General features: G+C 70.2%; 1 protein-coding gene across 3 annotated transcripts; it reads right to left on the bottom strand.

Moving 5' to 3' along the window:
• Positions 1 to 1,557: 1,557 nt before the first annotated feature.
• On the bottom strand, positions 1,558 to 25,189 carry ARHGEF16 (Rho guanine nucleotide exchange factor 16). 3 transcript variants are annotated; one of them, XM_036351542.1, is made up of 15 exons: positions 24,969 to 25,189; positions 16,381 to 16,966; positions 14,278 to 14,323; positions 12,754 to 12,923; positions 11,203 to 11,259; positions 10,602 to 10,762; positions 7,836 to 7,988; positions 7,621 to 7,750; positions 6,775 to 6,849; positions 6,448 to 6,540; positions 6,008 to 6,159; positions 5,333 to 5,521; positions 3,067 to 3,140; positions 2,533 to 2,634; positions 1,558 to 2,087 (listed from the first exon to the last, which is right to left on the bottom strand). In XM_036351542.1, exons 2-15 carry the CDS (start codon positions 16,945 to 16,947, stop codon positions 1,948 to 1,950), a joined length of 2,109 nt encoding a protein of 702 aa, XP_036207435.1. In that variant the 5' UTR covers positions 16,948 to 16,966; positions 24,969 to 25,189; the 3' UTR covers positions 1,558 to 1,947. The 3 variants fall into 3 exon arrangements, with proteins under 3 accessions (XP_036207435.1, XP_036207437.1, XP_036207436.1); XM_036351544.1 differs by lacking the exon at positions 24,969 to 25,189 and adding an exon at positions 24,391 to 24,545; XM_036351543.1 differs by lacking the exon at positions 24,969 to 25,189 and adding an exon at positions 17,582 to 17,604.
• Between the last annotated feature and the right edge of the window lie 1,546 nt (positions 25,190 to 26,735).

Below are 26,735 nucleotides of genomic sequence, written 5' to 3'. Positions count from 1 at the left end.
CTTGGCCTCCCAGTGGACCGGCCGCCCCCACAGCCTCTGGCCGCCACCCCGCCTGCCCTGGACATCCTGAGGGCTAAGCGTCCGGCTCCCCTTGCTCATGAGGCACAGGCGCTGCGGCTGCTTGAAGACCTGAGTTTCCCGCCCGAGGCCCCGGCACTGGGGGTGTTGGGGTGTTTCCCGCCCGAGGCCCCGGCACTGGGGGTGTTTCCCGCCCCGAGGCCCCGGCACTGGGGGTGTTTCCCGCCCCGAGGCCCCGGCACTGGGGGTGTTTCCCGCCCCGAGGCCCCGGCATTGAGGGTGTTTCCCGCCCCGAGGCCCCGGCATTGAGGGTGTTTCCCGCCCGAGGCCCCGGCATTGAGGGTGTTTCCCGCCCGAGGCCCCGGCATTGAGGGTGTGGCCTCAGGCTTTCCACAGCCACTTTCCTCCGTGGCCTGGACCAGGCCGGGCAGCGGATGGGCAGTGGCTGGCCCACCCTCCCCGGGGGCGCAGTGGAGAGAACATGGGGGTCTGTGGGAGGAGTGGTCCCTCTTGGTCCAGGGGACGGGCAGCTGGACTCACACAAGATGCTGCCCACTGGCTTCCAGAGACCACGCACACGCACGCACACGCACACACACGCACCTGCACACGCACCAGCGTGCCCACAGCACTCCAGGGACAGCAGGGCGTTCACCCAGCTCCCAGGTGGGAAAATCAAGGCCTCCCACTTCCTCCTGTCCAGCCAGTGAGGGCCTGACCGACCCAGCCCCCCAGGCCACGCCCTCCTAGCCCTGGCCTTGCCCCCTCCCTCACCCCCATCCCAGGCAGCGTCGGCCCAGACGGCCCTGCTGGGGCTCTGTAGGCCTCTGCCCTCTGCTGAGGTCACCTTAGAGGTCTGGGAGCAGCGGCTCCACCGTCCTGGCCCCGGGGACGGGCTCAGAGGTCCACCCCTCACTCAGCCCCTCCCCTGGGTGGCCCTTCCCTCCTGGACCCGCGGCCAACCAGGGCCTTGTTCACGGGACCCTCTGTGCTGAGCCATCTTATCGAGGCGCCCAGGAGGAGGGGCCAGTCGCACCCCTGGCTTCAATGCCAAAGCCGGTGCCCAGTGGGATGCAGCAGACCATCCAAGGACAGCCCTGCCAGCCGAGGCCACAGGAGGGCCAGTGGGGCTCCTGGGAGAGTGGACGGTCCTCGAGCCTGGCCAGGCAGCCGACAATCCCCCCTCCCCAGCGCCGAGGTCTGCGGCCTCTCCCATCTGCAAGTCCCCTCTGGGGCATCTCTCAGGCTCTGCTGTCCTCACGCCCCCAGACCCACTGGCCTTGCCCATGACTCTGGCTGGACAGACGAGGGCCAAGAATGAGCCCAAGAGGCCGTGAGCGGGCGGCCAGGCGAGTGACTGACCCAGCACAGTGACCGCACACAGGCCAGTCCCCTGCTCTCGGCACCCTGGGGGCTCGTGAGGCCGGTGCGGCTCAGGTGTGCGTGGAAACCGGGTGCTGCACAAGCACTTTAATGTCCCCGGGAAGCGCAGTCACAGTACATGTCGGCGCCACACGGTCCCTCCCTCCCCACCCCACCCTCCTCTCGGGAGGCAGGGTAGCCCTGGGCGCGAGGCCTCCTGTGCACGCGGGGCACGAGCGGGGCAGGAGGCAGACAGTCATGCCGTCCCCACAGTTCTCGGGGCCCCTCCGCGTCACCTGTGGCCCAGTTCTGGGTGCCCGGGGCAGGGCGGGCTGGCGGGAGCTGGGTAGGGGGCAGTGGCCATGGCCGCTGGGCTCCTCCCGGGGACTGGGCCAGGGGTCAGGGCTGGTGTGGCCCCACGCGCTTGCCCGGAGCCGTCGCTGCAGCGCACGGTCCTCGGGGAGATCCAGGATGGGTCTGGGACGAGTCACTGTGCCCCCGGGGCCTGGCATGGCCGCTGGCCGGCTGGAATGTGGGCTGAGGCCGCCGGAGGCGCGGGCGGGGCGGCTACACGTCCGTCTCCACGCGCAGCCGCTCCATCCTGCGCATGTTGCCCTCCACGGCCACGCGGTTGGTGATGCTCTGGACGAAGTCCTCGGGGAACCAGCCCGTCTCTCCGTCCCGCAGCCTCTCGCCATAGAACCATCCTGACCCAGTCACGGGCAGGTGAGGGAGGGTCGTGGGCACCGGGGAGGGGCCCGCTCGGCACCCCCACCCCCGGAGCCCACCACCGCCTGCCCCCGGGGGTCCTGACAAGGTCTCGGGGCTCCAACCAGCTCTGCCGGCCTCAGTGGGGTCCCAGCAGCAGTAGAGCCCCCCACTAGGGCACAGCTTTTGATCCTGCACCTCGGGGGCGTCTGAAGGTGCCTGGCAGGAGGTGCTCAGGCCCTCGGTCCCAGGCTGGCTGGGAGCGGTGACCCCTGGTGGGGGCCAGGGCTGCTGGCATGCCAGTGGGGCCAGACCCTTGCCCGGGGTCCAGCTTGCCTGGGCCCCTCTGCCAGCCCCTCTCCCATACTCCCCTGGCTCAGCCCCCCACCCGTGTCCCCCTCGACTCCCCTCTAAACACCCCATGCCCGGCCCCGCCCTGCTCACCGTCCTCCTGCTGCAGGACCAGCACCACGTCCGCCTGCTGCAGCGAGATCTCGTCCACCTGCTTGGCGAAGTAGGCCTTGGTGACCTCCACCTGCGGCAGGTCTGCGGGACGGGCAGGCGTGAGTGACGCCGGTCCTTCGGGGAGGGGTGGCTCCCGACAGCTCCCAGGGCCCCGCTCTCCTCTGTCCAGAGCCGGCCCTCCCCACAGCCGGACAGGCTGCTTTCAGGGTCAAAGTGCCCGCCCAGCAGGGGGCGCTCCCAGCTCCCGGGGGGACGGGGGGGGGGGGGGCAGGAGGAAGGGTCTATGGGCCTCTGGCTCCAGCGCGTGGGTCTGTTCCACCAGCTACTGGGCTCAGGGCACCACAGGGAGGGAGGGAGGCCCCGAGGCAGCCGGGCTGTGTGGCTGAGGCCCCTCCCCGGGGTCAGGTGTTGGATGGACGGAGGATGGAGGGTACCTCTCCCTCCTGACCCACAGCCGCCCCCTCCGGGGCCGGAACGGGGGCTGCGAGCCCTGCTCCTGGGGCGAGCGCTCACCTCCCTTGTTGGCGAGGCCCAGCCGCTGCTGCTCCCTGTACGTCAGCGCGGTGATCCAGCGGGCCCGGTCACTCCTGGGGACAGAGGACATGAACCCGGTCCCTCCTGGGGACAGAGGACATGAACCCGGTCCCTCCTGGGGACAGAGGACATGAACCCGGTCCCTCCTGGGGACAGAGGACATGAACCCGGTCCCTCCTGGGGACAGAGGACATGAACCCGGTCCCTCCTGGGGACAGAGGACATGAACCCGGTCCCTCCTGGGGACAGAGCGTGGGCCCGGTCACTCCTGGGGACAGAGGACATGGACCCGGTCCCTCCTGGGGACAGAGCGTGGGCCCGGACACTCCTGGGGACAGAGGACATGGGCCCGGTCACTCCTGGGGACAGAGGACATGGGCCTGGTCACTCCTGGGGACAGAGGGCATGAACCCGGTCCCTCCTGGGGACAGAGGACATGGACCCGGTCCCTCCTGGGGACAGAGGACATGGACCCGGTCCCTCCTGGGGACAGAGGACATGGACCCGGTCACTCCTGAGGACAGAGCGTGGGCCCGGTCACTCCTGGGGACAGAGAACATGGACCCGGTCCCTCCTGGGGACAGAGGACATGGACCCGGTCACTCCTGGGGACAGAGGACATGGACCCGGTCACTCCTGGGGACAGAGGACATGAACCCGGTCCCTCCTGGTGACAGAGGACATGGACCCGGTCCCTCCTGGGGACAGAGCGTGGGCCCGGTCCCTCCTGGGGACAGAGGACATGGGCCCGGTTACTCCTGGGGACAGAGGACATGAACCCGGTCCCTCCTGGGGACAGAGGACATGGGCCTGGTCACTCCTGGGGACAGAGGACATGAACCCGGTCACTCCTGGGGACAGAGGACATGGGCCCGTCACTCCTGGGGACAGAGGACATGGCAGGTCACTCCTGGGGACAGAGGACATGACCCCGGTCACTCCTGGGGACAGAGGACATGAACCCGGTCCCTCCTGGGGACAGAGGACATGGACCCGGTCCCTCCTGGGGACAGAGGACATGAACCCGGTCCCTCCTGGGGACAGAGGACATGAACCCGGTCCCTCCTGGGGACAGAGGACATGGGCCTGGTCACTCCTGGTGACAGAGGACATGAACCCGGTCACTCCTGGGGACAGAGGACATGGACCCGGTCACTCCTGGGGACAGAGGGCATGAACCCGGTCCCTCCTGGGGACAGAGGACATGAACCCGGTCCCTCCTGGGGACAGAGGACATGGGCCTGGTCACTCCTGGTGACAGAGGACATGAACCCGGTCACTCCTGGGGACAGAGGACATGGACCCGGTCCCTCCTGGGGACAGAGCGTGGGCCCGGTCCCTCCTGGGGACAGAGTGTGAGCAGGGCCCGAGGCGGATGCCGCCAGCCTGGTGGCTTTGGCTTCAAGCCCCCCCCCCGCCCCCCCCCCCTGTTGGCACAGAGAAGATGGGGTCACGCGGCCTCCCATGGGGTCTGAGCGCCGCCCACGCCCTGGAGGGGGGACAGGCAGTGGAGACCCGGCTGCCAGACCCCCTCCCACCAGCCTGGTCAGGAGCCAGGAGCTGTGAGTGGCTTCCGCCCGGGGCCTCCCCACCCCACCACCCGGGGGCCAAAGCCTGGGAGGGCCCAGGGCGTGGGAAGCAGCGCAGGCAGGCTGAGCCCGAGCCCCACCGGCCCGGGTCCGAGCCTGGGTCCGAGCCTGGGTCCGAGCCGGGGGCAGCGGCCCCTCAGCGTCCGGGCCGCCCACCTCCTGCACTGGCTCTGCGACCCGGGCCTCTTGTCAGCTGCTGATTGACAGGAGCCTCAGCTTCTCGCCCGGGAAGGGGAGCGAGCGGGAGGGAGCGCGGACGTCTGCTGGGCTCCCTCAGTGTACTGAGTCCTGCCCTGCTGTCCTCCGGCTGCTCCGTGCCATGGCCTCCTGCCCCAGGGCCTTTGCATGGCTGCGCCTCTGCTGGAGCCCTGAGCCTCGCTCCCCTCGGAGCCCTGGGCATGAGGCTTCCTCCCCAGCCCCGCCCCCTGCTCCCTCTCCTGCCTGTTTGTCTCCTGTTTGTCTCACCCCTCACCCCTCAGCTGCTCGTCTTGTGGCTGGGTGCCCCCTCCCGGGAATGTGAACTCCGTGAGGACAAGGCTGTCCCTGCACCTGGTGTGATGCCCGCACAGAGTGGCGGTCAGGGATGTGGGTGGCAGGAATCCTATCCTCGTGGGCCACGCAGAGCCCCCTCCCCCAGGGAGCCCTCCCGGACTTACGCGGAGTCAGAGGACAGCAGGACCCTCTCCTGGCGGCCCTCGCTGTTGTGCAGCAGGGTCACCTGGAAGAGGTGCGGCACAGACGAGCTGCGGTTGGCGCCGCCTGGCAGGGGCAGCTCCGTGGCCTCCACCTTCTGGACTCGGAGGTGGTCCACGTGGGCGTAGTCCTGGACCACGAAGCTGTCTTCGCTGCGGGAGGAGGCGGGCGAGGTGCGGGGTCTGTTGGCAGCCGTCCCCCCCGCCCCCCGGCCACCAGGTCCCCACAGCGGCCGGGGGCCAGGCCGCCAGGAGGGCGCTCTCTAGATGGCCCTCCCATCCCCCCACCTGGAGAACAGCGGCCACCAGGGTCCTGGTGGCTGGGCGGGCAGGCGCCGGTCTGCAAATGGAAGCAGCGCCACGCAGCCAGGGCCACGGCGGCCCGGGTCCCCTGTGGGGGGGGGGGGCGGTGTGGCGCTGAGCACCCCCTGGAGCTGCATGTGTCCCTGTGGAGGGGACCCAGGCTGCTGCCATGGGCGACCGGCTGGGCAGGTCCTGTGTGTGCCCCCCACTCTGAGGCCGGAGGAGGCTCCGGTCGGCTCCTCCATGTCCTCCCGGCCTCCAGCCCACTCCTGGCCCCGAGGCTGCAGCCCGCCCACCGCCCACCACCCACAGTGCCCGTGGTGGGGTGGGGCCCACCTCTTCTTCTTGGTGACCACCAGGACGTCGTTGAACAGGAACAGGTGGCACGTGGGCCGGCTGGCGAGTTTCCGGAACAGTCCGGTCTCCTCCACCACAAACAGCTCCCCGCGCTTCAGCAGCCAGCGGGAGGCGGAGATCAGCGGGAGGGACTGGAGGACAGACAGACAGACAGATGTCAAGCCCCGGTCCCACAGGCCAGGCCCGCAGCTGCTGGTGGGGACCGACCCCAGCCTCTGAGAACCACGGCGGGCCGCCCCCAGGGCTCCGGCCACAGCGAAGGGCCATCCAGTTGGCTGCTCTGAGCCAGGCCAGGCCCGGAGGGCTCCACGGGACGGGGGTGGGGGGGGGGAGGGAGTGGTCTGGGAGCTGGGACAGGTCAGGGCCAGCCGGGCTGGTGGGCGTGGTGGGCACAGCAGGCGCCCTCTGGGGCTGCCTACCTTGACCTTGCCGAAGTCCAGCTGTGTCTGCAGCGTGTACATCTGCTCCATGCGCTCCATCTTGTGGGCCCCCTCGTTGCACTGCTTCACCAGCTGCAGGGTGTGGGCAGGGAGGTGGCTGGGCTGCGGGCCCCACCGGCCCAGGTCGCCGCCCTCCTGGCCGTCCTAGCCCTGCCTTGCCAGGAGCTCGAAGGCTGTGTGCGAGCTCCACTCCCTCTAGGCCTCAGTTTCCCCTCTGGTACCATGAAAAGCTTGGGGTGTACAATCTTCAAACACTTCCTGCCAGGCCCTTGGGGTCTCTGCTATCGGGGGTGGGGTTCCCCTCACCTTGTTCATGGCTTTGAACGCGCGGCTGGCGGCCTTGTACCTCTCGGGGTGGCTCTGGGTCTTGAGGCAGAGTGTCTGCAGGGGAGACACCAGGTGTGAGCGAGCACCAGGCACCCTCCCGCCCCAGGCTTTTGGCCCATGTCAGGGAGGCTCCCTCACACCAGACCCAGGTGGGACCCCCAAACGGCTCAGCCAGGTCAGGCCGGTTGGGGGGGACTTGGAGTGAGTGCCCCCAGGACCCTGCCCCTTCCAATCCTGGCCACCCTCGTCCAGCCGGGGGGCCCCACAGCCTCTATTCCTACTCCTCCCAGAATGCCCGGAGGGATGTCCCATCTCGCTTGGACAGTGACCGCCTAGCACAGGGCCACATGCTGCCTCCAGGAGCTTAGCTGGGCTCCTGCCACGTGTGTGTCCACATGTGCATGCATGTGTATGCATGTGCATTATTGTGCCTTTCACCCTCACAGGCCCCTCTGCCCCCTGAGCCACCATCTCAGAAACGCAAGCCACTCCAGGGAGCCCCTCTGAGCCCCTCTCCCCGCGCCCGGGACAACTGGCCAAGGGGTGCGAGGCAGGAGGCGCCGATGGCCCAGGACCATCTGGGTGACGCGGGGTAAGACGCATCCACCTGCCCATCATGTAAAGCGCAGGACAGGTCCTGGCAGAGACAGTTCTACGGGCGACGGAGACGATGCCGGGACCAGGTCACCATGGCGACTGAAGCCCGATCACCCTCCTCATCATGGGTGATGGTGGAGGACGAGGTCCCGGGGGAGCAACACCGGGTCTGAGTGTGAGACGGGAGCCCAGGCGCCCCGTCCCCGCCGGGCCCGGGCTGGTGCTCACGTCGGTCAGGAGGGGCAGGCGGGTGACCCGCTGCATGGGGAGGATGAGGAAGGAGATCATGGGCAGGCCGCCGCACGCTGGCCGCCTCTCGATCTCCCGGAGGGCGTCTCGGAAGGCGGGGTTGCTGCTCCTGCAGGGACCAGGGGAGGCGGGTCAGAGCCCGGCGGCGGCGGCAGCGAGCAGGCTGTGCCCCGCCAGCCCCGGCCGCCGCTCACGTGAGCCTCTGCAGGGCGCGCTGCTGGTAGACCTCGTTGGAGCAGTAGGCCACGTAGGGGTGGAAGTGCCGCTCCGCGTGCTCCTCCAGGATGTCGCTGATGTCCTCCACGCACACCTGCGCCTTGTGCCGCCGCTCCAGGTCCTCGAAGAACCTGCGGCAAGGACCACAGCTGATTGCCCACGCCGCACGTGTGAGCACACACACACGCCAACACACACGCATGCACGCACAAACATGCACACAGACACACACATGCAAACACGCACACATGCACACTGATGCACAGACACACACGCACACACATGCACACTGTCACACATGCACACACATGCACACTGACACACACACATGCAAACATGCACACACGCACACAGACACACACGCACACACATGCCCAGCTCAGCTCTGGGGCAGCACACATGTGGACGGACCCCACTGGCCCAGGAAATCCCCAGGACAGATGAGCTGCTGGGATGGGAAGTGACTGGGCCCAGACCCCTGGCCAAACCCGAGGCCACGCCCCTCCAGGCCGGGCAGGAGGTGTGGGCCCCGAGGGATGGGCGGCAGGACAGAACTTCATTCCGACTTGACTCCCGGGGACTTGGTTAGAGGCGCCAGGACCTGCCTCGGGCCCAGCACGGCCCCCAGCTCAGCGTGGTGCCTCCGGGCAGACGCCCTGGAGGGGACAGCCACACCCCGCCCTCCAGGGTCCCGAGGCTCAGCGCACCCAGGCCTCGCAGGGAGGAGAGGACGCCTGAGCCACCATCCGGCGGGTCTGGCCCAGGGCTCCGCTCCCAGCAGCCGCTGCCCTGGGGCTGGCCGTAGGTCACGTGCTACACAGGCGCCGGCTGCAGCCTCCAGGGCACCCTAACCGCGGGCAAGCGCCGGACCCCAGGCCCCACACCTCTCCCGGCCGGGCCAAGGCGGCCAGAGGGCCTCCCACCCCAGGCTCTGTCCCGAGCAGTCCCTCCCTGGGGCCTGGGCCGAGGCCACGCCCACGCCAGCGGCTCTCCGTCCTGCTGAGCTGGGCGGCCGAGCAGCCCCGCCTGGAGATAAGGTGCTGGCTGACGGCAGAGGGCAGAGTCCCAGAGCTCAGAGCCACACGGGGACCTCAGGTGGCCCGCACCCCTCGTCAAAGAGTGACCAGCTGGGGCCGCAGCCCTTACAGCTCACCCACGGGGGGAGGGGAGGACGCTGGTACCCAGACAGGGAGGTGGGGTGAGTCAGCCCCACCCAGGACCTGCGGCCAGGGCACCACCCAGGAGCAACATGGGCCTCCCACCGACCTGTGGGCCCCCTGGAAGCTGGGGCCCGGCTCTGGTTACCCTGGCGAGGCCAGTGAGGGGGGCAGGGAGGGGAGTGGGCCTCGGCTGGGGTCCCTCAGGCCCCTGTCACAGGCCCGGCCTGACCTCCTGCCACAGGGACCAGGGTCCCTTTCCGTGGAACATTCTGAGGCTGATGGGCAGCCCTGCAAATGGCTCAGTGTGTCAGGACAGATGGGGACCCCACCCCCAGCCCCAGGCAGGCGTGCTGGCCAGCACCTCCGTGGGCATTCTGGAGGGCTCTGAGAAGGGGCTGGGAGGTCTGAGACGGCACCGAGCCACTGACCGATTCCTGGGGAGGCTGCGTGAATGGCCACAGTGTATACCTGGACTGTGCCCGCCACAGGAGTAACACACAGCTGTGCCCCCACGTGTGCACACACATGCACACACACTCATACACAATGTGTGTTCACACACACACATGCAAACAGCTGCTACCCACACGTGTGCACACACACCTGCTGCCACACATGTACCTACATGTGCACATGTGCACGCATACACAGCCCCACGCAGGCCTGCAGTTGCACGCCCAGCCCCTCCTCCACCTCCTGCCCTGCAACCAGAGCCCTGGGCCGGGCACCAGACACCCCGGGAGGAACATGACCCGGGGCGACGAGAGGCCGCCTCCCACTTCGCCCTGTGGGTGCCTTGCGCCTGGCCATGCAGCCCTTTGGGCTTGGGTGCCCTGGTGGGAACGTGCCTGTCGTTGGACAGAGCCATGTGCCATGGGAGATGTCCCCCTCTCAAACCTCAGGGGACAGGGTGCAGGGGCCCAGGACACCCACAGTCTGGCGCTCAGCTCTCCCGGGGCCACTCTCTGGCCTCAGGGCCCAGGAGGGTCTCACACGCCCTCCCAGCAAACTGCTGCCCCAACCCCCCACCCACAGACCCAGACCCAGACCAGGCGCCTCCGGGAGCTGCCCTCCCACCCTGACCAGGACCTGCCGCCTCCACCTCCGTCCACACCCAGGCCAGCGGCCCTAGCCCGAGGGAGTGGGTGCGGCTCTGGGCACCCGGGGGATGGGGGGTCGTGAGGGGTTGTGTGTGGCCTCCAGGCACATGGTGGGTGGGGGTTGTGAGGGGTGGGTGGGGGTTGTGAGGGGGTGAGTGGGGGTTGTGAGGGGGTGGGTGGGGGTTGTGAGGAGGTGGGTGGGGGTTGTGAGGGGGTGGGTGGGGGTTTTGAGGTGGTGGATGGGGGGTTGTGAGGGGGTGGGTGGGGGTTTTGAGGTGGTCGATGGGGGGTTGTGAGGGGGTGGGTGGGGGTTGTGAGGGGGTGGGTGGGGGTTGTGAGGAGGTGGGTGGGGGTTGTGAGGGGGTGGGTGGGGGTTTTGAGGTGGTGGATGGGGGGTTGTGAGGGGGTGGGTGGGGGTTTTGAGGTGGTCGATGGGGGGTTGTGAGGGGGTGGGTGGGGGGTTGTAGGGCGGGTGCGGCCTCACCTCTGGCTGGCGCCCTGCACGTCCAGGATGTTGGAGAAGAGGTGGTGGTGCTCGGTCTGGGTCATGGTCGCCCGCAGCTCCCGGGACTGCAGGAACTCGGCCACCAGGATGCCCAGGCTGTGCTGGTAGGAGAACTCGGACGTGAGGATCTCGAAGATGGCCTGGCGAGAGCGGGGGAGTCGGGGCGGTTTGGAGGAGCCGCCCGCCCAGGGCAGCGGGACACACATGCACGCAGACAGGGGCTGGCCACGGCGCGTCTGAGACGAGCACTCGGCGGTGGGAACTGTCGGGGTGAGGCGACAGGCCGGGGTTGAGCCCCCCGGACGAGCCCCGGTGGGACGAGAGCGCAGCCAGGGCGACGGGACCCCGACTCCTGGGTCTGCGCTCTGGCTCGGCCACAGTGAGCTGTGACACTGGGCAAGGGGAGGGGGTAGCTGCCCCAGCCCCTGCCCCGCCCGCCAAGGGCGTCAGCCATCTCCCTGGTGTCTGGCCCAGCAGGCGGCGGAGGGCGAGCGGGCGGGCCATGTCACCGTGGCCGTTGTCCCCACACCCCCGCACGATGAGGCTGGGACACAGGGCCGCACCCCCACCGGCCGCTCACCTCCTGCCTCTTGCGCTCCTCGGCCGGCAGCGTGTCCAGGATGCCCAGCTCCACCACCTGCGGGCACAGGCCTGGGGTCAGGGGTCACCGTGGAAGGCAGAGAGGCCTGGAGAGGGCGGAGCCAGGCTGGCGGGGTCGGGGGTCTGGGGGGGGGGAGCCCCTCCAGGCTCAGTGCAGTGGGACCACCGAGCTGGCCCGTCCCTGCCTGATCCTGTCCCTGCGTCTCTCCTCTCCATGGACACGTGCCCTGGGTGGGCCCTGCACCCCCTGCAGGGGGCCCTGGGGCGCGAGGGGGGAGGAGGGGGTCCAGAGAGAAAGGCCCAGAGGCACCCGAGCAGGGGAGGGGGGGAGAGGGCAGGGCCACCTAAAAAGCTGGGGGTCCTGGGCCGGCTGAGTCAGCGCCCTGCCAGGAGGTTGGGGGTGACCCTGCTCCAGCGGGCGCCCCGCCCAGCTCCCTGCCGTGGGGGCCGTGGCCTCCGGGCTGCCCTGGTGGCGTGTGGCTCTCAGCCACGGCGCGCCTGTCGGAACAGGCTGGGCTGTGCCTCTGCCTGAGGGCACCCCCTCTGTAGGACCCAGAGCCACCCCGTTCCTGCTCCCTCCTCCCTGGGCTGCGCACAGGCCGTCTCCTAGGCCTATAGGGGTGGGGGGCAAACCCCGTGCCTCTTCCTCTAGCCCAGGCTGGGCCGAGACCCAGCTCAGGAGGCGGGGGGTCAGAAACCCCGGCCCCCTGTGGAGGCTGCAGCATCTGAATGCCACCAGACCCGGGGTGACATGCCTGGGACTCCTGGCACGCAGCTGGCGCCCGGCAGGTGGGAACAGATTCCCCACTTCCCATCCGCCTACCCTCAGCCCAGCCGGGCTCTCCCGGCTGGGTCCCACAGCCTCAGCTCTCGTCCCCCTTTGGGTGCAAGCAGAGAGCCCATGCACCGCAGACAAAGGACCGAGTGCCCGCCCCACTGCCCGCTGTGCCCACGGCTGCCGCCCAGCTCCCACCCTGGGCTCCCAGGGACGGGTCAGGAGTCTGCCCGTGGCCGACTGGGCCTGGGGGTGACAGCCGCTCCCCGGCACGTGGTCGGAGCCGCCCCCATCCTGTGCTCTCACCGAGTCCCCACATCCCTGCAGCTGGAGTGGGGCGGCTTGGCCGTGGCACGGGGCTCTGTGGGAGCCGAGGCCTGCCCCCCCCCATCCCCTCCTGCCTCCTCAGGGGACCTCCTAGCACTTTCCTGGGGGCAGGGCCCTGGCAGGAGGGGTCCTTGGTACCCACAGCTCCCCGAAGACCAGTCTGAGCAGGAAGCGGAGAGCATGGGGCTCACCTGGGGACGCCCGTCACATACCTGGATGGCACCTGCCCCAACTCCCCCGCCCCCGTCCCCGCCTGAGACCACCAGGTGCCGCGCAGGGCGGGCTGCTCTGAGGGCATGGGACGCAGCTCTCCTGGGGCTGGGTGGGCGCTGGGGAGGCCCCGGGACTGACTGCCCACGGGTGGGGAAGGGCGCCCCCAGCAGCCGGCCTACCTCAGGGAGCTGGCTCCAGGTGACCTGGGGGGCCTACCTCGGGGAGCTGGCTCCAAGTGACCTGGGGGGCCCGGAAGTTCTTGACCACGATGGGGGTGCCCACCGTCCGCGCTCCCTCGGGGCTGCCCGGCTCGTCCAGCAGGTCGTCGTCGGACTCCTGGCTGGTGGTCAGGCCCCGCTCCCGGATCTCCTGATAGAACCGGGGGTCTGGGGAGAGGGGGCGCATCACGTGGGGGACCGGGGGCTGGGAGCGGGCCTGGTCCCCCCAGAACCCACAGGCCGAGTCCCGAGGAGCCTCTGAGAACATCAGTACCCCTGGAGCAGGCTCCCCTGGGCCGCTGGCCGCTGTGGCTGCTCTGGGCGGGCCAGGCAGGGTGGCGCCCGGTGCAGAATGTGGCACCTTCAGGCCAGCGGAGCTGACAAATCAGAGCACAGGCGGGTGGGGGCCTCCAGAGGCCTTGGGGGGGGGGCTGTTCCAGAGCCCCGAGACCAGGGCTGTGTCCTGCTCCCACACTGCAGGCCCCGGAATGGCCCGGTCCACTGCTCCGGGCACCGAGGGCCCGCGCACCCCCTCCACGTCTCCCCTTCATGCCTCGCTCTGGGGCCTGGGGCAGGAGCCGGGGCCTGACACCTCCCTCGCCCCCTCCAGCCGGTGTCCGTCCACAGAGGTCAGGGCTGGCAGGGAGGGCGGACCCATCCTGGCGGGGCCCCTGTGTCCTCAGAAGCTGACGCCTGGCATCCAGCCTGGCACCCAGGCCCAAGCCCTTCCGGCCTCACTGGCCCACCCTCCTGCCCAGCGGGTGCTCCATCCTGGCTGGGCAGCACTTCCTCTCCCCCTCCCCATGGGGCCCTGTTGGCACCCACCCCTCAGCAGGCTGATGGCACTGCTCTGGGCCCCCCCAAGGTGCAGCTGCCGCCCATGCCCTCTGAGCCCCACCCCACAGGCTCCCCGTGCCCTGAGACGACCCCAACAGAGCCCAGCAGGCGTGTCCTCCCCGTGGGGCCTTGGTCCCCCATGTGGCTACTATGCCCCCCCGCCCCACGAGGTGCTGGACAATTGTCGCCTGGGGTGATTGTGGGGCTCTGTCTCCTGCCCCTGGGTGGTGCAGAAGGGAGTCCATGGGAAACTTCTAGGCCAGGGATGGCGAACCTATGACACGCGTGTCAGAGGTGACACGTGAACCCATTTCTTTGGTTGATTTTTCTTTGTTTAATGGCATTTAAATATATAAAATAAATATCAAAAATATAAGTCTTTGTTTTACTCTGGCTGCAAATATCAAAAAATTTCTATATGTGACACGGCACCAGAGTGAAGTTAGGGTTTTTCAAAATGCTGACACGCCGAGCTCAGAAGGTTCGCCGTCACTGCCCTAGGCCTTTCTGGACCCATCAGCGCTACATGGCCAGATGGCCACCAGGGCCTCTGGTCCCCGGAGGAATCCCTGCAGTGCGTGCTCTGTCCACCACACCCAGCCCCGCTGCCCCTGCCCCTCCCCCAGCGAGACCAGTCTCATCTGGTCCGGCCCAGCCCACGGCCACCTCCCCAGGCCACACTCACCATCCTTGAAGGAGCCCTTGTGCGCACGCTTCCGCCCCAGCGTCTTCTGTGCAAACAAGACGCAGAAACACCAGTGGTCAGCAGGGAGGAGGGGCAGGTGTGGGCCTAGAGCGGCTCCTCCACCCGGGCTCAGGCCGCACGGCTCCGTGCGCGACACCAGGCCCGGCAGGAGTGGGCTCTGCTGAGCACACAGAAGCCGCTCAATAGATGCTGCTCCCGAGGGAGGCGGGCCGCCAAGAGGAGGCCAGGGCAGGGGGGTACCTCCAGAGCAGTCAGGGCAGGTGACTGAAATCTGGGCAGATCCAGGAGGGCTGCCTGGAGGTGGAGGCAGGGCTGAACTAGCTAAGAGGGGTGCTCAGGAAAGTGGGGTGTTCCCACTTCGGGTAGCCCGAGGTAGGACAGGTGTGGTTAGGAGAAGGCCAAGGGGGACATTGGGGGGGAGTGGAGGATGCACGCAGGACCCCACGTAGGGGTGGCCTGAGGCGGCAGGAAGAAGAGGGTGAGCGTCCGGCCCCACGCCCTGGAGACCCGGCAGCTGACGCGGGGCTGCGGGGGTGAGCGGGGACCTCACCCTGGCCCACCAGCTGCTGCTCAGAGCCTGCCTTCTTGGCCGGATACACCACTGTCCCCCGACCTCACAGGGGCCGGTTCCAGGAGCGTGGGAGCTGGTTTCTCCCGACGAGTTGGGGCCTGAGTCTCCCCGTGCTGGTCTGGAATGTGTGGCGCTGCCAGCTGCACCTGGCCCTGCTGCCCCCGCCCCCCCCCCGCCACCCTGTGTCCCCCAGTGCCCTCACCCCTCCCACCTCCAGGTCTGGGCACAGGCTGCTGCCTCGGCCCCTCCTCCACCTGGCACCCGCCTTTTGTCCCTGCTTCTGCTTTAACCCTCCCCTTCTGAACCCCCAGGCCCTGTGCTCCCCGGTTCCCTGAGCATCCCCACTGCCCGGGAGCTCCTGGGCCTGACTGCTGGGACCCCCTCGCCCCCTGCCCAGAACCTGTGAACCAACAGAAGGAAGGAATGGGCCCCGCAGGCCTGGCCCTGACGGGGTGGATGCTGAGGCCCTGAGGCAGTCCTGGGGCCCCGGCTTCTCAGGGAGGCATGGCAGTGGGCAGCGTCCACCCCCCAGGCCTGGGACACGGCGGCGGGCAGCGTCCACCCCCCAGGCCTGGGACACGGCGGCGGGCAGCGTCCACCCCCCAGGCCTGGGACACGGCGGCGGGCAGCGTCCACCCCCCAGGCCTGGGACATGGCAGTGAGCAGCGTCCACCTTCCAGGCCTGGGGCATGGCGGCGGGCAGCGTCCACCCCCCGGCCTGGGGCATGGCAGTGGCAGCATCCACCCCCCGGCCTGGGGCATTGCAGTGGCAGCATCCACCCCCCGGCCTCGGACATGGCAGTGGGCAGCGTCCACCCCCCGGCCGGGGCATCTTTAAACTCAGGACAGTGGCTATGGCCTCCTTGCCTGGCCCACTGCACCCTGGGGGCCTGTCTTCCCACAGCCTGGGCAGGAGCTCTAAGCTGGGGAGGCCGTCGGATGGCAGCCACGGGCACCGAGGTCCCGGGTGAGGTGCCCGTCCTGCTGGCCCTGGGCCTGTCCCGTGCTCCCCGGAAGGCAGAGGCCACAGGGCTGCCGGGCAGGAAGGGGCGGCGTGAGCAGAGGGCGTCAGTCCGCTCCTGAGCTGGAGGCAGCCAGAGCTGCCACGCCTCTCCCAGTCCTCGACAGGAGCGCCCGGGCACTGGGTCCCGGCCAGTGGCTGCAAAGCCATCCCTGAACCCTGACCTTGAGACGAGCCGGCTCCTCTCGGGGCTGGTCCCACCCCAGACTGCCCCGCTGTGTCTGGAGCGACTCACACTCTGGGACCCTGAGCAAAACCTTGGACCATCCTGAGCCTCAGCTGCCCCATCTGTGAAATGGGGCAGTCAGCCAGCTCGCAGCCCGGCTGCCGGTCTCAGGGAAACTGGCAGGAGCCTGCACGTGGCAGGTGCTCAGTGGCAGCTGGGACGGTGATGCCATGGCTGCCCCGGCCCCCCTGCCCACGGGCTCCCGGGGCCCAAGGCACATCCCCCAGCCCCCCACCCCCCTTGTCCAGGCGCACGGGCCCCCACCTTATTTTTGGGCGAGGGCCGAGCAGGAGGCTGGGCGGACTCCTCGGCCAGGGCGTGGAGCTTGGGGCTGAGCTGGACAGGGGCCACCTCGCCACCCAGGCCCTTCATGGCCGCGCGATAGGACTGGCTGCGCAGGTTCCGTGACAGCACCCCCCCAGGGCCTGTGTCCATGTCCATGTCGTCCAGGGAGAAGCTGGGGGCCGCGAGGAGCCGGGGCTCCCGCCGGGCGGCCTCCTTGCTGAGCACGGCCGCCCCGAAGCTCTGGTGGCGCGCGGGGGCCTTGGCCTTGCTGGACACGGCCAGGCTGCGGGGGATCAGCTGCGCGGTGCCCAGCTTGAGCGCCGCGGGGCTCTGCGTGCTCAGGATGACGGTGCGGGGCTCCGGGGACGCGGGCTGGGGCTCCGGGGTGTCGGGCTGGAAGACGGCATTGCTCCTGCCCTGCGGGGGGCTGCGGACCAGCGGGAGCCGGGGCTCGGGGTTCCCCTGGGCGTCCAGCCGCAGCTCCGAGTGGAAGCGGCCCTCCAGCAGCTGCTCCTCCAGGGCGCTGTCCGGGCGCCGCCGGGCCATGCCGGGCGGCCGTGGGGTCCTGCGGGGACAGGCACAGGCAGCTGGGGGGGGGCTGCGGGGCACGGATACAGCCCGGGGCCTGGCTGGGAGGGTCCCTATCTCTCGGCCCGCGGGACCCAGGCGGGAGCAGCCTGCAGCCGAGGCCGCCCTGTGAGGCCGCCCACGCTGAGGACAAGCCCTGAGCTGGGGTGTCAGTGCGGGCGGCGGGCTCCTGGGCCCCAGGCCTGGGACGGGATCCGCCACGCGGCCTGTCGGACCACCCCCAGCGGGCAGGTCCCAGCCCGAGCCCACCTCACACCCGCTGCCCAGCGTGGGCTGCGAGCTCCCGGGAAGTTCCCAGTTTGGCCCGGGACCCTCCCTGAGGGGGGCGGGCAGAGCGGCCACCGGGCTGGCCTAGCCATAGCACAGCCCGCCGCGGTGTGGCATCCGGACCTGGTTCCCCGCTGCACACCCAGGAGGGGGCGGGCTGCCTCTGGCCACCCCCGCATTCTTGGGGACAGTCTGAGTCAGCCGGAAGAGGAAGGCGGCGGCCACCCCGGCCTCCCCCGCGCCCGCTGCGTGGGCACCTCCCGGGCTCCACCCCGTGTTGACGTGGCTGCCTTTCCCCAGGCCTGGCTGAGAGCGGGGTTCAGACCTCTGCTGTGAGCCTGCCCCCGAGCAAATGCGTCCCGAAAGGCGAGGCTTCTCATTCGAAGAGCAGGCAGCGCGACCGAGCCCCCAAGCGCCCACACAGCCCCCGTCCCGTCCCCCCTCCACCTGTCGCCTTCCCAGGCCCGACTCTCCCGCCTCTGAACCTGGCCAGACCCATGGCCTCTCCCAGCCGAGGGCAAAGTCTGCTCCGGGGAAAGTGCCCGGATGGAACCAGTCAGCTGCGCCACTGCAGGGTGTGGCCTCGGTGCCCAGCCAGGCGGCCCCACCACGGCCTGGGCGCCTCCAGGGGGACCCGGGACCGGGTCGGCAGGAGCTCCAGGCTGGGTCCCTCCCGGCTGCTCAGCTTGTCCCAGAGCCACCCGGGCACAGGTTCCATTCAATCAGCACCGAAAGGCGTGTCACCAGCCAGGCGCCCCCCTCCCGCCCTGCATCCCGCAGGCCGCCACTCTGGGCTTCTGTGTCCCCCCACCCCCCCTTTTCTAACTAAGGTGCAGCCGCCCGCAGCGATCCCCGAGGGGCTTGTGCGCGGCTGAGTGGACGCGGGCCGGGCCTCCTCTCTGACAATCACCCCCTCTTGTCCAGCAGCCGCTCTCCCCCTTCCCCAGGCCGGCCAGGTCCCTGCCTGTGCGTCCCGATCGCAGCGGCCCCGTGTCCCCAGAGCCTGGCTCCTCTCCAGCCTCCCTCCTGTCTGGGCTGGCCCTGGCCGTCTGGATCTTCCTTCCCCTGTGACCCCCCCGTCACCGTGCCCGCTGTCCCCCCATCTCCGTGCCCGCTGCCCCCATCACCGTGCCCGCTGTCCCCCCCATCACTGTGCCCGCTGTCCCCCCCGTCACCGTGCCCGCTGTCCCCCCATCTCCGTGCCTGCTGCCCCCATCACCGTGCCCGCTGTCCCCCGTCACCATGCCCACTGTCCCCGTCACCGTGCCCGCTGTCCCCCCCGTCACCGTGCCTGCTGTCCCCATCACCATGCCCGCTGTCTCCCCGTCACCGTGCCCGCTGTCCCATCACTGTGCCCGCTGTCCCCCTGTCACCGTGCCCGCTGTCCCCCCGTCACCGTGCCCGCTGTCCCCATCACCATGCCCACTGTCTCCCCGTCACTGTGCCCGCTGTCCCCCTGTCACCGTGCCCGCTGTGCCCCATCACCGTGCCCGCTGTCCCCCCGTCACCGTGCCCGCTGTCCCCCCGTCACCGTGCCCGCTGTCCCATCACCTGTGCCCGCTGTACCCCTGTCACCGTGCCCGCTGTCCCCATCACCATGCCCACTGTCTCCCCGTCACTGTGCCCGCTGTCCCCCTGTCACCGTGCCCGCTGTGCCCCATCACCGTGCCCGCTGTCCCCCCGTCACCGTGCCCGCTGTCCCCCTGTCACCGTGCCCGCTGTCCCCATCACCATGCCCACTGTCTCCCAGTCACTGTGCCCGCTGTCCCCCGTCACCGTGCCCGCTGTGCCCCATCACCGTGCCCGCTGTCCCCCCGTCACCGTGCCCGCTGTCCCCCCGTCACCGTGCCCGCTGTCCCCCATCACCGTGCCCGCTGTGCCCCATCACCGTGCCTGCTGTCCCCATCACCGTGCCCGCTGTCCCCCCGTCACCGTGCCCGCTGTGCCCCCGTCACCGTGCCCGCTGTCCCCTTCACCGTGCCCGCTGTCCCCCCGTCACCGTGCCCGCTGTGCCCCATCACCGTGCCCGCTGTCCCCATCACCGTGCCCACTGTCCCCCCGTCACCGTGCCCGCTGTCCCCCCGTCACCGTGCCCGCTGTCCCCATCACCATGCCCACTGTCTCCCCGTCACTGTGCCCGCTGTCCCCCTGTCACCGTGCCCGCTGTGCCCCATCACCGTGCCCGCTGTCCCCCCGTCACCGTGCCCGCTGTCCCCCCGTCACCGTGCCCGCTGTCCCATCACTGTGCCCGCTGTCCCCCTGTCACCGTGCCCGCTGTCCCCCCGTCACCGTGCCCGCTGTCCCCATCACCATGCCCACTGTCTCCCCGTCACTGTGCCAGCTGTCCCCCTGTCACCGTGCCCGCTGTGCCCCATCACCGTGCCCGCTGTCCCCCCGTCACCGTGCCCGCTGTGCCCCCGTCACCGTGCCCGCTGTCCCCCCGTCACCGTGCCCGCTGTCCCCCATCACCGTGCCCGCTGTGCCCCATCACCGTGCCCGCTGTCCCCATCACCGTGCCCGCTGTCCCCCCGTCACCGTGCCCGCTGTGCCCCCGTCACCGTGCCCGCTGTCCCCATCACCGTGCCCGCTGTCCCCCGTCACCGTGCCCGCTGTCCCCCCGTCACCGTGCCCGCTGTCCCCCCGTCACCGTGCCCGCTGTCCTCCCGTCACCGTGCCCGCTGTCCCCCCGTCACCGTGCCCGCTGTCCCCCGTCACCGTGCCCGCTGTCCCCCCGTCACCGTGCCCGCTGTCCCCCCGTCACCATGCCCGCTGTCCCCCCGTCACCGTGCCCGCTGTCCCCCGTCACTGTGCCCGCTGTCCCCCCGTCACCGTGCCCGCTGTCCCCCCGTCACCGTGCCCGCTGTCCCCCCGTCACCGTGCCCGCTGTCCCCCCGTCACCGTGCCCGCTGTCCCTTTCTAGGAGGCAGGCACTGTGCTGATGGGAGGCCCCTGTGCCCGGTGCGCGTGCTCACATGTGAGCCACACAGGTAGCACACGCTCCTGTGGGCAGGCTCTCTGACCCTCCCTGACCCGAGGTGTCCCCACCCGGCAGCCTCTCCTGCAGTGGGACCTACAGACCATCCCCTCGTGTCCTCTCTGGTGCAGGCCTGGCCTGGCGTCTGGGAGCTCCGACCCTTCAGCTGCCGTCGGGGCAGCCGCTGCTGAGACCACTGGGCCCCCAGGTGGGTCTGCTCCCGAGAGGCGGCCAGGAGCTCGGCAGTGAGGCTGAGCCAGGGGCAGTGAGGCCCGAGCCAGGGGCAGTGAGGCCTGGACCAGGGGCAGAGAGGCTGAGCCAGGGGCAGTGAGGCCTGGACCAGGGGCAGAGAGGCTGAGCCAGGGGCATTGAGGCCTGGACCAGGGGCAGAGAGGCTGAGCCAGGGGCAGTGAGGCCGAGCCAGGGGCAGTGAGGCCCGAGCCATGGGCAGTGAGGCCCGAGCCAGGGGCAGTGAGGCCCGAGCCAGGGGCAGTGAGGCCTGGACCAGGGGCAGTGAGGCTGAGCCAGGGGCAGTGAGGCTGAGCCGGGGGCAGTGAGGCCCGAGCCGGGGGCAGTGAGGCCCGGACCAGGGAGCCGGGGACAGTGAGGCTGAGCCAGGGGCAGTGAGGCCTGGACCAGGGGCAGTGAGGCCTGAGCCAGGGGCAGTGAGGCCCGAGCCATGGGCAGTGAGGCCCGAGCCAGGGGCAGTGAGGCCCGAGCCAGGGGCAGTGAGGCCTGGACCAGGGGCAGTGAGGCTGAGCCAGGGGCAGTGAGGCCTGGACCAGGGGCAGTGAAGCCTGAACCGGAGGCAGTGAGGCTGAGCCAGGGGCAGTGAGGCCTGAGCCAGGGGCAGTGAGGCCTGGACCAGGGGCAGTGAGGCCCAAGCCAGGGAGCCAGGGGCAGTGAAGCCTGAACCGGAGGCAGTGAGGCTGAGCCAGGGGCAGTGAGGCCTGAGCCAGGGGCAGTGAGGCCTGGACCAGGGGCAGTGAGGCTGAGCCAGGGGCAGTGAAGCCTGAACCGGAGGCAGTGAGGCTGAGCCAGGGGCAGTGAGGCCTGAGCCAGGGGCAGTGAGGCCTGGACCAGGGGCAGTGAGGCCCAAGCCAGGGAGCCAGGGGCAGTGAAGCCTGAACCGGAGGCAGTGAGGCTGAGCCAGGGGCAGTGAGGCCTGAGCCAGGGGCAGTGAGGCCTGGACCAGGGGCAGTGAGGCCCGAGCCGGGGGCAGTGAGGCCCGGACCAGGGGCAGTGAGGCTGAGCCAGGGGCAGTGAAGCCTGAACCGGAGGCAGCGAGGCTGAGCCAGGGGCAGTGAGGCCTGAGCCAGGGGCAGTGAGGCCTGAGCCAGGGGCAGTGAGGCCTGAGCCAGGGGCAGTGAGGCCTGGACCAGGGGCAGTGAGGCCACGCTGCTTCCCCGAGAGGGCGTGGGCCCGTCGGGGGCAGGACAGCCTCCTGGGCAGGTCCCCGTCATCAGGCTGTGCCCAAACCGAGGGTGAACCGGCCCCCCGGGCACTGGCCACGTCCGGCGCTCTCCCCGGGGGCTGTGCTGAGAGTCCGCCCCTGCGGGCGCCTGGCTTCAAGACGCAGGGACCCCCGAGCAGTGGCGGAGGCTCAGGGCCACCTGTGCCCCCGTGTGGGTGACTTCCTGTTTGCTGCTGCTTAGGGCAGGCTGGAGGCTGCAGAGGGTCTCCAATGGCTGAGCCCCCTCACCATCCTGCCCTGGCTCCCAGCACACACGGGGGAGGGGAAGGGGCACCCAGAGCTCAGCCAGTCTAGGCTGCACCGACCCCTCCTGGCAGCCCAGCCCCTCTGGCTCCCTGGACAGATGGGCCCCCGGGACCCCAGCGGGCCCAGTCCCCCCGCCCCTGAGAGGCTGTGGCCTCACTGCTCCCGCAGCCGCCAGCACCCACGTCACACTGTGGTTGGGACCTGGGACCCTGGATACGGACACCGCGTGACCTCCATCCTGGGGACGTCCGTCCCCTCTGCCCGACCCCCAGGTCCTGGTGAGGCTCGGCCTTTCCGGCACCGGCTGCGGACACAGGTCTGCGCTCAGACAAGCTCAGCCACAATGAAGGCCTTGTGCTCGGTAACCCTGCCCGGCCAGCGGGAGACGCGGGGAGGCGGAATCCGGGGCCAGGCTCCGGCTCTGTAAACCCAACGCTCGCGGCAGACAGTCCCGTGTGCGCGGGGGGCCCCAGGGCCACAGCCAGCGCCCAGCTCCTGGCCTCACGGAGGGGCCGCCCGGAGGCTGCTGAGGGCCTACAGCGCACAGGACACCCCACGCAGGGCGATTTGGAACCAATGTCCTCAGCGCTGAGGGGGACCCAGAGCGCAGCCGACTGAGAGTCACCCTCACGGAGGGGGCAGGGGAGGGCCACCAGCCACGCCCAGCCCGGGACACAGCCTCCGGCCGCCTCCTTCCCGCCACACCTGCAGGACCAGCCATCGTCACTGACCAACCATTGTCTGTGCACCGCAGCGCCCACCCCGTGCCCACCTGTCCCTGCCCCTGGCTCCCGCCCTGGGCTCAGCTGGCACACACTGCGTCTCCCCAAAGGGGCCCGGGCAGGAAACCAGAGCCTGGACCCAGTGGGAGCGGGACAGGTGACGGGGGTCCTCCAAACACCTCCCCCCGCCCCCCCCCCCCCCCCCGTCCTCGGCCCCTCCCCTTCCGGAAGGTGGGTCCGCCCCGCTCGGATGGGCGAGGGGACCAGGCGCAGAGGGAACATGGCCCGTGGGGGTCAGGCCGCCGGGCAGCAGAGCCGGCAGGGAACAGGCCCCGTCCTGACGCCCTGACCCACACGGCTGCCGGCGGGCACGGGGGCTCTCACTGGGAGTGAGGGTGCCCTGAGAGCCGGCCCGAGGACCCAGCCGCCACGGCCGAGACGAGCAGCTGACATCGTGTGGAAACAAAGTTCAGGGACTCAGATGCTGGGTGCTCAGCTGAGCCCGTCAGTCCCACACATGGACTGCTGTCCCGGGGGCAGCGACCGTGGGACCCACCCCGCAGGCTGGGGGTCAGTTTCCTCGTGGGGTCAGAGATGACCCCCGGGAACCAGGGCGCTGGGGTGGGGGGCTCACTTTGGTCCCCTTGACTTAAGGCCTTACCTCTTCCAGGAAGCCCCTGAAGCCCCCACCTCCCACCCTCCCTCCACCCGGACGCGGGGCGGCCCTGCCTTCGGCCCCGGCCCCTGCCCTGGGCAGTGCCCACAGGGCTCTCGTCTTCTCAGGGCCGCGGGCATCGGAGGGCAGCGGGCATCGGAGGGCAGCGGGCATCGGAGGGCAGCGAGCGAACCACAGCTGAGCCAGTGCCTCTAAGCGGTCGCACCTGCAGCTCCTGTTCCGCAGGCAGGAGACCGAGGCCCGCGGCTCTGACCTTGGGCCCCACTGAGCACCAGACCGCAGGGAGTCAGGTACCCGGTGTGCCAGGCCTCCAGCCGGACCGCGGGGGCCAGGGGCCTGGGAGGGGCCCCTGCAAGGTGGGCTCAGGCTGTTCGCCTGAGATGGACGGAGGGGAAAGGTCACCCCTGCCAGGCTCCACCTGCCACTCACTCCGCCCACCCCCCCCCCCCCCCCCCCCCGCGCCAGGTGCTGGGCGAGGGCACTCCAATCTCAGAGACCCCCAGACCCAGACAGGCGTCAGAAGCTGCCCCCACCCCCTCCTATCTCAGAGGCGGGTTAGGACCCTGCCCTGCGCGGGACCAGCCCCCCAGCGCCCGCGTGTGGGGGGTCTTCATTCCTGGGGCTGCCAACTCCTGGGCCCAAGCAGGTTTGGGCACCAGATTCTTGAGAGGGTCCTCTGGTCCCTCCTACGTTCAAAGGCCCTGGGGCTCCTTCCTAAAACCGTCGGCTCTGAGATCTGGGGCTCCAGCCACAGGAGAGAGAGCTCCCCACCTGGGCCAGGAGGTCCCCCAGGCGCTCAGCGGGGCTCGGGGTGCACCGCTCGCCCCGCCTCCTCCTGCAGCCGGACGGAGGCACCACGGAGGGAGGGAGGGGCGCAGAGTTCCCAGGACCTGACAAGGCTTTCTGGGGGGCGTGGGGAGGGAAGCGACCGGGGCAAACGGCGCCCCAGGGTGACTGCCTCCCCCAGGCTTCCTCCCCCTCCCCCACTTCGCTCACCTGGCCCCCAGGCTCACCTGCCCCCCCCCCCCCCCACTTCGCTCACCTGCGCCGCCGGGCGGAGGGCAAAGCGACCAGCGCGGGCGGCGTCGGTGGGGCCGGTCCAGCCTGCAGGCTCCGCGCCCCCGGCGCCCCGGCTCCTGCCCGCGCCCCGCGCTCTCCCTCCCGGCCGCGGTCCCGCCCCGTCCCGCCCTCCCACTTCCTGTGCGGCCGCGGGCGGGCGGGCGGGGCGGGGCGGGCGGCGCGGGCCGGGCCAGGTGGGCGGCAGGTGGGCGGCAGGTGGGCGCGGGCGGCCGGTCCCGCGGCCCCGCAGCCCGAAGCCCCGCGGGGAGGGGCGCGCACACCTGGCCGCGCCGCCGGCGTCCCCGTCCCTACCTGGCGCCGCGCTCACGTGACCGGCGGCCTCCGGTTAGGGCGCCTCCCGAGCTGGGGCCGGAGTCCGCCGGGCGCCGCCGGAGGCCCGCGCCCCGCCCGCCCGCCCGCCCGCCCGCGATCGCCTGCCCGAGGCGGGCTCCTCGCTGCCACCCAACAGCCCCCCCCAGGCCCGGCTCCCGGCTCCCGGCTCCCGGCTCCCGGCTCCCTCCTCCGGACGCCCCAGAAGCCACCAGCCCCCGAGAATCTGACCTTGTCTGGACCCCACGCGGCCGAAAGGGCCCCGCCTGCGGGATTCCTTGAAGAGGGCGGTGCGGCCAGCAGAGCCCCGCGCCTGGGGCTGTGGTCTGGGTGCCCGCACCCCCGTTTACACCCAATATCCGAGGCCTGGACTCCAAGCCCCGCCTCTCCGGGACTTGTCCAGGGGGTGCCCGACACCCACCACGGGGGGTTCAAGCAAAGGGGCGAAGTGACCACACTGGGTGGAAAGAACCCGCTGGCAGGGCGGAGTGGCCGGCCCCGCCCAGCCCACACCCTGCCGCTGCCTGAGCCTCCCGGACGATGATCACTGTGTCCCCATTCCAGGTTGTTCATCATCTCGGCATGTTCCTCCAAGTCACCTGACAGTGTGCCAAAGTCCCCCTCAAAGCGCGGGCATCAGAACAGAGCCCAGCACCACCCAGGACGAGAGGAGGGGGAGCACTCACCTCCTTCCTTTTGGATGCTATACCTCTGTTAATACAGCCTCCTCCTGCAGCAGCTCTTACATGTGTCCATCTCACAGCACAGAGCCCAGAGCCCTGTATACAGCTGGTGCTCAGCAAGTGCCTGATGACTCACCAGTGTGACCTGAGATCCTGAGACTGAGCTCCACGGGTGCTGGGTGCTCCAGCCCCCCCCCCCCCCTTCCGACCTGTCTCCAGGTCCCCTGTCCAGGAAAGGCCCATGTGATTCCATGTGAATCCCACACCGGCTGTGCCACGGGGTGAGCTTTCAGATGACCAGCCCTGTGCCGAGCCTGAGCCTGTGCGGTGGGCAGGGCGCAGGCCATGCCAGTCCACAGGGCAGTCTCGCTGGGGGGCAGGACTACCCTCTCCCGGCGCCTGCCTCCCCAGGGGCAGCCTGGAGAGCTTGCTGCTGTGTGCCAGGCAAGGGGCTGCCGCAGGCTCACAGGCTGGCTTTCTTGGGAGTCGTGGTTTGAAGGGCAGCCCTGCCTGGCACACCTGTGGCCCGACCCATCCCTGCTCCCTTCCGAGCCCCCAGCATCTGCAGAACAGGCTGGCTGGCCTCGGGGAGGGCCCTCATGTGCCCTCAGTGCCACCTGTGTGTGTCTGTGGCTGTGAGGCTGTGGGCTGACACCTGTGGGTGGGGGCCTGGGCCCTGCCGCCAGCTCCTGGGAAAAGTGGGCAGCTGCTGCCCTCCAGAGGCCATTGTGGGTACTGCACTCACCAGGCCTTCCGTGGGGAAACTGAGGCCCTGTAAGTTCCCAACGCCCACCCAGTACCTGCCCGGAAAGCCCTCTTTCGGAACCTGGCTTGCCCACGGCAGGGTCAGCCCCCACCCCGCCTGGGAGGCTTGGGGGCCATCCCCCCGCCGCGGACCCAGGTGGCTCGGGGTGTGGCTGAGGACGGGACGCGGAGCAGTGGCTCCGTCTCTGGGCCTCTGTTGCCTCTGCAGCAGGCGGGGGTTTGATGATGACACAGGAGGGCGCCCAGAGGCAGGCGGTGGAAATGGGTCTGGAGTCACAGTGACCGGCAGGGAAGAGGGAGCCCGCCTGGCCGCCTGGCCTCTCCCGCTTGCCCGCCAGCAGGGCAGGTCCTGGATCTCCGCGGCCCTGGGCCCAGGACACGCAGGGCCTGGCCTCACTGAGCGGCCGCGAGGAGGCCCGAGGCCCAGCGACGGCTTCGCCACGCAGGTGGCTGGAATCGTGTGACCAGCCGGGCGGGCTTTCCAGCCCCGAGACCTGAAAGGCGAGAGTGGCTGGTGCCCCCCGCCCCCCACTCCCTGACAGCTGGGAGG

This window comes from Myotis myotis, unplaced genomic scaffold, assembly GCF_014108235.1.
Source record: "Myotis myotis isolate mMyoMyo1 unplaced genomic scaffold, mMyoMyo1.p scaffold_m19_p_2, whole genome shotgun sequence".
Lineage (NCBI taxonomy): Eukaryota > Metazoa > Chordata > Mammalia > Chiroptera > Vespertilionidae > Myotis > Myotis myotis.
Note: the sequence above shows the minus strand (reverse complement) of the source record. Positions and strands in the feature narration are given on the sequence as shown.